At 39.2% G+C, this 10,789-nt stretch overlaps 2 protein-coding genes across 2 annotated transcripts; one reads left to right on the top strand and one right to left on the bottom strand.

Moving 5' to 3' along the window:
- The first annotated feature begins 231 nt into the window (after positions 1 to 231).
- LOC121783467 lies at positions 232 to 2,426 on the top strand. Its single transcript, XM_042181547.1, has 8 exons — positions 232 to 1,015; positions 1,107 to 1,140; positions 1,236 to 1,397; positions 1,461 to 1,550; positions 1,633 to 1,698; positions 1,777 to 1,868; positions 1,947 to 1,994; positions 2,110 to 2,426. The coding sequence occupies exons 1-8, from the start codon at positions 642 to 644 to the stop codon at positions 2,231 to 2,233; spliced, it is 990 nt and encodes a 329-aa protein (XP_042037481.1). The 5' UTR covers positions 232 to 641; the 3' UTR covers positions 2,234 to 2,426.
- Positions 2,427 to 3,061: 635 nt separating this feature from the next.
- On the bottom strand, positions 3,062 to 7,738 carry LOC121785025. The gene is made up of 5 exons (XM_042183352.1): positions 6,051 to 7,738; positions 4,945 to 5,940; positions 4,285 to 4,510; positions 3,749 to 3,891; positions 3,062 to 3,631 (listed from the first exon to the last, which is right to left on the bottom strand). Exons 1-5 carry the CDS (start codon positions 7,509 to 7,511, stop codon positions 3,317 to 3,319), a joined length of 3,141 nt encoding a protein of 1,046 aa, XP_042039286.1. The 5' UTR covers positions 7,512 to 7,738; the 3' UTR covers positions 3,062 to 3,316.
- Between the last annotated feature and the right edge of the window lie 3,051 nt (positions 7,739 to 10,789).

The raw sequence follows: 10,789 nt of genomic DNA, 5'->3' as shown, positions 1-10,789 counted from the left end.
TCTCTTCAATCCTATAAAGACCAAACCAAAGCTGCTGCAACTGTACAACAAAAGTGACTATTCCTTCATTTTAACTGTCTTTAAACAAAATACTTATTTATTAATCTGCATGAGAATATTAAAGATTGTGACAACAGATTTTGGACCAGTCCCTATTTGAGGATCTTATGGGCATAACCACAATATAAAAAGGCTGAAGCTTATGCTCAAAGCATCTCCCTTTCTCTCACTTCAAATTTTTAAAATGGCAAGCAAAGCATCTCTTCCTTGATCCTAAACCTTTCTTTGCTTACAATTTGTTCTATTCCTTTCTCAAATCTTTCATTTTGAAATCATGCACCATCTGATTACTTTGACATGATAATGCTGAGCAAATTTCTCTCAGCTTCACTAATGTTATCATTAAACATGGCTGCATTTTCCCCTTCCTCAAGAATTTGGTTTCTTTCATAAGACTCAACTGTTTCTTGTGTAAATGTTTGTAGATTCAACTCATCATCTTCAAGAAACAAGAGGACTACTACTAACCACGCATTCAATTCAATTCTTTGATACCTTACTACAATTTCTGCCCCAAAAAACAGTTCTTTTTCATTTGGGATTTCTCAAAAGACTCATATCAAGATTGGATCAGAAGGAGGATGAGTTTCTTGACATTCCTCATTGGTTCCACAAAATCATGGCAGCCAGCCATAACAGTGAACACAACAGCTTCATCATACTGGCTGAACTGGAGGGTGCTGCTCTGCTCTTTGTGGGTACTGATGTCGATGGTGTTCGCCTCTCTTCTCATATCGAGACATGAATGTCGAAGGAACTCACAAGAGAATTCAAATGGACAGGAGAGAGAATCACCTGGAATATTGCATGAAGATGAGGTGTGGAGACCCTGCCTTCGAAGCATTCACCCCGGCTGGCTCCTCGCCTTTAGAGTTTTCGCGTTTCTCGTGCTTCTTTCCATGCTTATACTAAATGTTTCTGTTGATGGAGGGACCATTCTTTACTTCTACACTCAGTGAGTCTTCAAGTTTCTTGCTTTTTCATGATCCATCTCTTCAAAATTCTGTTTTTATGGTTAATTAATTATATCTTTTGCCATTGAATAGGTGGACTTTTACACTGATAACCATATATTTTGGGGTAAGTGAGAAAATGGCCTAATACTAATACACTATTTTTAAACATATATACATATTTCATGCCTTTTAATCCTTTCACATTCAAATTTTATGCAGCTTGGATCCTTACTGTCTATTCACGGATGCTATGAATACAACCGAGGTTCCACAGAGGCGCATCATGACACGGAGCGTGGCAAAGGCAAGGACCCGAATCAACACCATAATGTTCGCGAAGAAGCAGGATTCTTGGCCTATGCTTTCCAGATCATTTTTCAGGTGAATCACATTGGATCATAACATTCTCATCTTTCACAAGGCCTAATTTTTTGGTTTCTTCAGATGAATGCCGGAGCTGTGATGCTGACAGATTCCGTCTTCTGGTTCATACTAGTCCCCTTTCTTGTCATCAAAGATTACCATTTCAGTTTTGTAAGTGCTTCAAATAGTGTTAGTGCCATCTAACTTTCCCATCATTTTTCCTGCCTAAGAGTTTTTCTATTTCTTCTTGCAGCTGGTCATAAACATGCACTCAATAAACGCGGTGTTTCTGCTCGGGGAGACTGCCTTAAACAGCCTGGTAAAAGTTACAACTCATTACTATTTTCAGTATAACAATTAACACGATATACTGATATTGATCCTTAAACTTGTGCAGAGGTTTCCATGGTTTAGAATAGGATACTTTTTCCTCTGGACTTCTGTTTATGTCCTGTTTCAATGGATACTACATGCCTGTGTCTGGATATGGTAAGATTCTTACATTCCCAATTTCCCATCAAATGCAAAATATATGTGATCCAATGACATTTTTGTAATCTGAAACAGGTGGCCTTATCCCATTCTTGACCTCTCATCATCCTATGCTCCATTGTGGTAAGCAAGAAGCATCCTTTTCTCGAGCACTCACAAGCGCGTTTTAGCATCAAACATGGCTATTAGTATTCTTGGTAGCTTAATGGATAAACAGAAGTGTGTGGTTATGTTTTAGGTATTCAACTGTGGCGTTGATGCACATACCGTGCTATGGGGTTTTCGTGCTACTGATGAAGGGGAAGCATTGGGCTCTAAAGAAGTGGTTTCCTGAGACATATTGGTATGCTCAACCTCAGTAAAGCTTTCTGAGATGTTGCAAAAAAAGTTTTGAGCAAAAACTTGGTTAAAAAGCTATAGGTTTCAGTGTTGATTGGATTCATAAAGATGTGGATTTTTAGGTTTTGAGAGATGTACATGTCCATACAGAGTAGTCCATAAATGTATGTAACTACAAATAGATTTCTGACAAAAAAAATAGAGATGTATTATTCATGTAGCTGTCTCTTTCTTTAAGGTCAAATAGCAAATCACTGCAAATCATAGATAAAAAGTATGAGAGTTTAAGCAACCTTATAATTATATGAAAAGCTTGTTTACAAATAAAACATTGTAATAGTATAAACAGTGTTGTGAGGAGTGCGGGGCGAAATTCGGGGGTGGAGCGATGGGGACGCGGAAATATTTGTAGCGAGAAAAATTTGAAAAATGAAAATACCATCAAATATTATATGTGTGGGGATATGAAGTAGAAAAAAAAACAAAAACACAGTAATTTATTTCCAAAATGCTAAATCCTACTCCCTCCGTCAAGTCATTTAGGATTGACACGAGTTTTAATACATAATTGGTAAAATAAGAGATAATGAAAAAAAAATAGTTGAAATTGTGTAGTGGATAATGGACCCATAAATGATAAAGTAAAGGAGAAGAAGAAAAAGATTGCTATAAATAGATATGGACTATTTTATGAATGGACGAAAATTGAAATATGGTCTATTTCTATGGGACGGATGGATGGAGTATAAAATTCACTAATAATGGTCAAATTTCAGTTTTTATCTATTCATAATTCTTGGAAAAGTACACAATTTTACAAGCTTTAAAATTTGGCATGAGTAAAATTTTTCTTACCAATAACTCATATTTTTATTGGAAATGCTCCATTCTAAATGTACTTCAACGCTTGTTTACAATTTTAACACTGTAATTGTATATACAGATCAAATCAATAGCCACATGAATGCTCTATTCTAAAACTTATTTTACAAAAAAAATACACACAGTAACACAATTGTGTGAAAGAAGAATGTGAAGAATCAAGCTTAAATGCAGAGTATCTTCGCAAAACTTGTATACAATATTTGATCGAACAGCCATCTCAATCAAAACTCGAGGGAGGTGCTGGGCAACGAACCCATCGGGATAACATTGCCGACGCCCTCTGCCTCTCGTTTTCTAAAGATCTGAGACCTGGCTGGCATTACCTTAGAGAAGAGGCCAGCGAGAATTCCAGAACTAGGTTCAGCTGTTACGGCCAGTGAAACCAAATTGCTATCCACGCCACGGGTGCTCTCGCTAGAACTTCTCTTCGTCTCCTCTTTCTTAAAACGAGCGCCACAAGGACAACTAGCTAGTTTCTTGAAGCAGTTCTTGTGGAAAACCAGTTCACAGGTTCTGCACTTTTCGACCTCTCCTTCCTGTTGATTCGTTTTCATGATCAAGAATTGCATATTTTGATTCTATTCTCAAGTAATATTCGCAGAGTAAATCAAACCGGATGAACTCTTTTTTCATTGATGGGAATAAACACTTGCCTGGAAAGGGAAAATGAGAGCAACGGGATCTTGACAGTCTTGACGAGCGCCACAGGGAACCCCAACATCATAGCATATAAGGCACTGGTCAGTTATATGTTCTTGAATTTTTCGAGAGACTGTTTCAACCATCACTGGTAATGCTGCAGTAAGGCACGTTAAAGCGTCACTATGCATCAAAACATTGAAATTGTTGTATATAACCATAGTCCCGAACAGGTCAACAACAGCAAAAAGGAAACACTAACAACAGTTAGACAACCAGTACAGAGGCCAATGCTTATCCAAGGTAAACTCGATCACGGTTTTACTTGTTTAAAGGTACTTACACTGTCAGTATATAATGTATACGAATGCATATGGATACAAGAGAGCTCTAAGATTATGTCATCATAATAATACCCACGAAAAAGCATGCCACTTCAACAAAAATTCAAAATATATCGCAGTGAGAAGAGTTCCACAAATAATTTGAGTAGATTTCACGTCCGTTCAGGACAAAAGCAAAACATATATTTTCGACTTTAAACTTTCACCTGAGAAAACTCCTTTGGACAGATCAATGAGGTCTTTCAGAGCGAAGAAATCATTGCTGTCAAGAAGATATCTCCGGGATCCAAGACCTTTATGGATGGATCCACGGTACTGGCAGCGAACATATGGCAACACCGCTCTTATTCTGTTTCGGACATTAGCCACATGCTGTAATGTCGGGACTTTAGAAAATAAGAAGGGATTCACAGCACTGACGCATAGCATTGGCTGCAATAAAAGAAAGAAAATTAGAGTGTCGAATATAGAGGCTATGTTAAATTATTCTGCCAAAAACTCCTTTCTTGTTCCTTGCTCCTTGTTCCATAACAGCACCCAACCAAAAACATGATAATTTAATATGTTTCCTTCGTGGACATCAGATATTCGTAGACTAGTTTACAAACTCAATTCCCAGAACACCCAGAACCATCAAAACATCCCCAAATTGGAAATTTCTATCAAGACTTTCATGTCTTAAAGCCGTCCAATTAATGTAGAAGCAATTTAATGTTAAATGTCAGTAGATAAAAGAGGCAAATCAGTTGAACATGGGAAACTAATCCAGCACACAACATATTATGGAGATAAGCTTTGACATTGCTCCATAGCACAGTTGAAGTCACTCAACTAATACATAATTATGGCAAAATAAATCGTCATACCTGGTCATGAATAGAATCTAGAAATGATTTAGCCAGCTGAGATACAGGGTATCGAGTAAAGTCCCAATGATGAAGAACTCTGGCAGGCAATACAGCAGTATCATTGGTATGGCATGAAGAGCAGAATAACTGGCCACTATATTCACAAAGACGAGGTTTGCCCCAGCCTAGTGCCTGTACAAGTTCCTTCAACCTTGTTCTACCATCCTCAAAGTTTCTGTGGCATCCTGCACACCTGTAGTGTTGCTCATCTAGCATCCGTTTCACAGATTTCAAAGGGCGTATCTGAACAAAGAGTGAGATGGTTTTCCCCAAGCTGGAAAAATCATTTTCCTGTGTTCCTTTATTGGCGAGAGCTGATTGAGATATGCCAGTATCAGATACAGGAGAGCTAGGCATCATCTCCGTCGAGGAGAGAAAGCTAGTGACAGCGTTGAGAGAATTGGCGGGAAATCTTTGGAGGATAATGGACTGTAAACATTCCTGGATAAGAACACTCCTCACTGCAATGACATCCGGAGAAGCGTTACCAAACACCTTTTGCGATTCTCTTTCAGCAGAAGACCAGCACGGAGGAAGAGTCCACCCATTGTCAGAAAATAGTTTCTTCAGCCGGTGATAGAGTGTGTAAAAGTCGCGATAACGACGTTCTACCTCCCATTGGTCTTCCCCACTCCACACTTTCATTTTATATACGGTGTATTTCTGGACCCCAACCAGCCGTTCGGTGAATGAAACATCTCCCTTTCTTTGCCTAGCACCTACTACCTCAACCCTATCAATTTTGAGAGATGGATTAATCGAATTATGAGCATGATCTGTGCCAGATGTAGATGCATTAGAGCCTCCATCTCTCGAAGGCCGATGAAATTGGGGGTGACTTATCCTAGTGCTATAGGCTAATCTAGATACAGGAGACTCAGTTGAATCAAGTAGTATATCTTCCATATCATTAACAAATTCATCATAGAATTCATTTAGCTCGAAATCCCTTTTCTGCAAGATATTGCACCAAATCATATTAAAAATTTTGCTATTGTTCATCATTTTAGAGAATAACCATCCATAAATACAAAGAGCAAACTCTAAAAAAGAAGAAAAATTACCTTAGCTGGAACAAAATGATCTTCAATTTGGTCGAACACAGAAGAAAAGTCACTCTTAGCTGCAGTAACCCCTCTCGTATCAGCCACCAATGGAAATGCAAATGAACTGCTTCCTTCAGATGATTTGGTCTCCTTCTCTTCCTTACCTTTCGCTGCCACTAGATCTTTCTGAGTGACTACAGAATCACAAAGTGTCTTCACCTCCAAATTTTTGTTCTCATGATTTGTCCTTTCTGATGCAAAATCATGATGAATGGAGATGGCTTCTCTTGTAGTCACATTTTGGCTTTCTATTTCTGACTCAGTCTTGAACTCCTCGATTGCTGAGGCCTTTTCCAGTGGGTTTTTCTTTGTTTGAAATATATCATTAACAGAAGCAACACTTCCAAGATATCCATCCAATTCATCAATCTCACTCACTTGATTTCTTGATGCAACCACTTGTTTTGCATCTTCAGATCGAGCATCACATTGAATAAGTTTCGATGTAACAGTGGATTGAGCATTCACATAAACCTCTGATGACCTATCACAAGATTCAATTTGATTGCAAACTGCAGGACTACCCGTAACACTTTCCTGCCTTACAGTGAGAATCGTATTAGGATACGCAACTGAACTGGCAGTAGAAAAACTCGAAGAGCCATTCCCACTTGGTGCAACAGTCTTGCTTTCAGCCTGAAATTCACCCCAGACCATGGAACCATTAGTATTCTCATTCCTCTCATGAAAAAAATCATCCCAATCATCAGAACCAAATGCCACTGCAGAATTCATGACCAACCGATTTTCCTTTATCCCGCTTTCCTCATCACGAAATCGCGCATTCTTCTCGTAATACATACCAATCCTCCTCTCATCATCACTACCACATCCAAACATGGAATCCTCACCCTCCGAATGCTCGCACCTCGACGAAGCTTCACTTTCATCCAATAAGTTCCTATTCTCCCCTCCCTCAATTCCCAACCCTTCTTTACCATCGATAAACTTTCTTTCATTTCCGGTCTCATCAAATTCACCCCCAATTCGCACATTTCTATCCCTAATCCCTTTCATCCCACTCTCAGACACTGCCCCATTCCCCCAATCACCAACCGCATCGAAATTCCCCCCCAAATCAACACCACCACTCACAAAACCCTCAATTCTCTCATTCAAACTCAACGCGCCGTTATCAATCACACCACGACGCGACTCCGATTCGCGAATCTTATTAAATTCAGAAATCTCACCGCCAAGTTTGAAGCTTTTCAAGGAACCGAAATCAGAATCGTAGAACGAGCTACCTCGGAAGCTAGGGGTCCCCATTGCTGAGCTGGCGCTGCAGTACCTCTCGAACTCCGATTCGCCGCCGCAAGATGAGTACTGAGACAAGTCATCTCCGCCGTCCGATTCGCGATCGACCTCAGTGGAGATCGCGAGGGATTGTTTCCCCCCAATCCCATCGCCGGCTATCATTTCATTTATCCGCACAACTGAAGAGGCGTCGGGATTGATTGCATATGTATAATCAATACATCCAGAAATTCAGCTACTTTAAAAACAATTGAGAATTATCAGTGAACTGAAAAATACTACCACTGCCGATTGCGGACGGGGAGGTGAAGAGAGAGAGAGAGAGAGGGCTTCAGATCTTGAACTTTGTTTGATTCATCAGTTTTGTTTTCAAATGCTCAAAATTTGTTTTTTTCACGACTCTGTCGATAATAGTATTTGAATAATTGAAATGATAGTTAAAAACTAGTAGGATTAAATATTACTATTAAATTATTTTTATGATTATTATGATTTGATGAATGAATACAAATTTAAAGATTAATACAGTATATGGTGAAAAAGTTTTCAAAAAATAGAAGTTAATTCCAAAATATAGAGAATGTGGTTTGCACTAGTTTGATTGATAAAACGAGTGAGAAAAATTTTTCAAAATGCAATTGAATACATATCCCTATTCCATATATTTATATCTATCTAATAAATTTGGGTTCAAATGATCTCGTCATAAAAGAGTAATCAATATTAATTCTATTTAAAAAATCTTCAGTTTTGTTAATAAAGGGAATATGAGTATATGACATAGTTTTGTGCTCAAAGGTAACTGCGTCTCGTTCTATTGTTGTAATTTTTGAAACATTAAACGGATCGAATGTGGAGGAGCAGAATTAAATATTTAAAAAGTTTAATAAATGTTAATAATAAAATTAAATAATATATTAATTAGAATATAAAAATATAAAATTAAGTACTTTCTATGTCCCACTACGAATGAGGCGTTTAATTTAAATTAATAAATATTTATAATCCATAAATATTTATACAATTAATGAAGTAAAAAGATGCAACAAAACTCACATAAAATAATATTTTATATTAATAAATCAAATGTATCAAATGTAAACTAATAAAAATAAAGATTCATAAAGTATTTTAATAGTTTGATTTGGTAATAAGAAGTATAATATGAATTAATAAGATAACAAAAAAAGATGAAGAGAAGAAAAAAAATGCTCGCAATGAGCCTTGATCTATAGACCTCTTTTAACTCAACAACAACCGCTAGATTACTAACTTTAATTTCATTTATTGAAAACTCATATCTTTCTAGGCACGGAAAAGCGATTTTACTATTTTCCGCTGGACCCTAAGATATATTTAGGCTCTCCGAATGATCAGCTACTATTTAAATCAAAGACTAGCTCAATACGCTTTGATAATGTTCCTCCACGAGAAATATCCTCAATATTTGCACACCTCGAGAATTAACATTTGCATACATATTAAAATGATCAGATGTCTACTTGTATAGCTAACCGATGTTTGATGGTTGGGCGAATTTTTGATAGTAGTAAATGTAGGTAATGAATATAGATCACGACACAAGGAATTACGTGGTTCGATTTACTGAGGTAAATCTACGTCCACGGGAAGAAAGGAGGGCAAGATTGTATTGCTTGATCTGGTTTTCCAGCTTACAAATACAGACTTGCTATATGATATTTGATGTCTAGAGAGCCCCCCTCCTCTATCTGATCTAAGTTCTATTTATACATTGAACTAAGATCGTGGCTTGCATCACCACTAACTAGGTCGTGGCTTACATCACCACTAACTAGGTCGTGGCTTACATCACCACTAACTAGGTCGTGGCTTACATCACCACTAAGTAGGTCGTGGCTTACATCATCAGTAATTATGTCGTGGATGTCGTGGAGGTCATGAGATCCTGCATGGGTCCACTATCTCTTTGTTTGGTCCGCTATCCTGCATGAGATCCTGCATGAGTTGACACCACTATCTCCCAGTTCGGTCGAATAATGAGACCGAACTGCTGAACTATTGCCGAGCAGCTTTTGCCAATCTGAGAGTAGAGCTTGATTGGTCGGCTTTTACCGAGCTGTAGGCTGGGGCCGAACTCTTTGGTAATGCCGAACTGATACTCTTCCTTGGGGACCGAACTGCTGAGCTATTGCCGAGCAGCTTTTGCCAATCTGAGAGTAGAGCTTGATTGGTCGGCTTTTACCGAGCTGTAGGCTGGGGCCGAACTCTTTGGTAATGCCGAACTGATACTCTTCCTTGGGCTTTGGGCTGATGGGCCGTCACTAGAGCTTGTTTAGTACGTACCCCATCACTACCCCCCCCGAAAAGCGAAGTGAATCACTTCGGCGAAGCGAGTCACTTCGGCATTCTGGATAAAGGTACGGGGAAGGCTGACGTCAGGGGACGTGCCTTGCGCGTGACTGCATTAAATGCGACAGTAAAATCCGGCCGTTGAATCCTGAAAAGGTGGGATTCGAAACGGTGCGATGATTTTGAAATCTTCTCCGAATCTGATAAATACGTCCTTTCTTCATCATTTGAACACTTTTGCTTATTGCTTCTTCTGCATTCTCTCTCTTTTGCGTAAAAATTTCCTTCCGCTTTCAAGAATTTCTTCAGAATTTCTTCAGACTTTCAAAGAGTAAGAACTATGTCTTCTTCTTCTTCTGAGTCAGGTAGCGGTAGGAAAGGGGATAAGGGGTCTTCTAGCCGGAAAGAATCCGGGGAGAAGACCGTAGAGTATTTTCACAGCATCTTGAGTAAGGATACTGTGATATCCCTACACGAAAAATATTTTTTTCCTGGGGGGAAGGTTGCGATTCCCGACGACCTTCATAGGGCTGACTCGCCGCCGGAGGGTTACGCCACCGTTTATGAAGCCGGCTTGGAATGCGGGCTTCGTTTCCCTCTTCCCCCTGCCTTTGTAGAGCTGCTAGATTTTTTTCAACTCCCTTTAGGTCAGGTGACTCCGAACTCTTGGAGGCACTTATCGGCCTTTGCTGCCGAACTGCGTAGGTTAGATAAGGATCTGTCTCTGAGGGCAATCCTTAATTTCTTCCAGTTTAAGAGAAAAGGATCTAGGTTTTACTTGATCCCTTTACAGCCTTTTAGGGCCTTCTGCAAAACCAAGTGGCCAAAGTGGCAACATCGCTTCTTTTTTTATAATAGGACAGCGGCTCCGGGCTTTCCCTGGAGAGGGCCGAAGTCCGTGATTCCTCATCCTCGGTTAGAACCGTTGGACGAGCTCGAGGGCGAGCTCAATAAGATTCCTATGATTAGGAAGCAGTACCTGGAGTCTGAGCTCGTCAAGGGCGACTTCGTGTTCGACTCCTCGTCTTCGGACGAAGAGACCGAGGGTGAGGAATTCTTTTTTGTGCCTTACTGCTTTTGTGGCGAAAACTAACCTTGCTTTCTTGTTT

This window comes from Salvia splendens, chromosome 21 (assembly GCF_004379255.2).
Source record: "Salvia splendens isolate huo1 chromosome 21, SspV2, whole genome shotgun sequence".
NCBI lineage: Eukaryota > Viridiplantae > Streptophyta > Magnoliopsida > Lamiales > Lamiaceae > Salvia > Salvia splendens.
Note: the sequence above shows the minus strand (reverse complement) of the source record. Positions and strands in the feature narration are given on the sequence as shown.

What these genes read in the sequence shown, in the direction of transcription:
- LOC121783467 (XM_042181547.1), top strand. Translation starts at nt 642, where the DNA reads ATGAGTTTCTTGACATTCCTCATTGGTTCCACAAAATCATGGCAGCCA. An exon ending in AAGATTACCATTTCAGTTTT is followed by an intron (nt 1,551 to 1,632) that starts GTAAGTGCTTCA and finishes TTCTTCTTGCAG; the next exon opens with CTGGTCATAAACATGCACTC. An exon ending in CATGCCTGTGTCTGGATATG is followed by an intron (nt 1,869 to 1,946) that starts GTAAGATTCTTA and finishes AATCTGAAACAG; the next exon opens with GTGGCCTTATCCCATTCTTG.
- LOC121785025 (XM_042183352.1), bottom strand. Translation starts at nt 7,511, where the DNA reads ATGATAGCCGGCGATGGGATTGGGGGGAAACAATCCCTCGCGATCTCC. An exon ending in TAGATTCTATTCATGACCAG is followed by an intron (nt 4,511 to 4,944) that starts GTATGACGATTT and finishes CTTTTATTGCAG; the next exon opens with CCAATGCTATGCGTCAGTGC. An exon ending in CTCTCATTTTCCCTTTCCAG is followed by an intron (nt 3,632 to 3,748) that starts GCAAGTGTTTAT and finishes ACGAATCAACAG; the next exon opens with GAAGGAGAGGTCGAAAAGTG.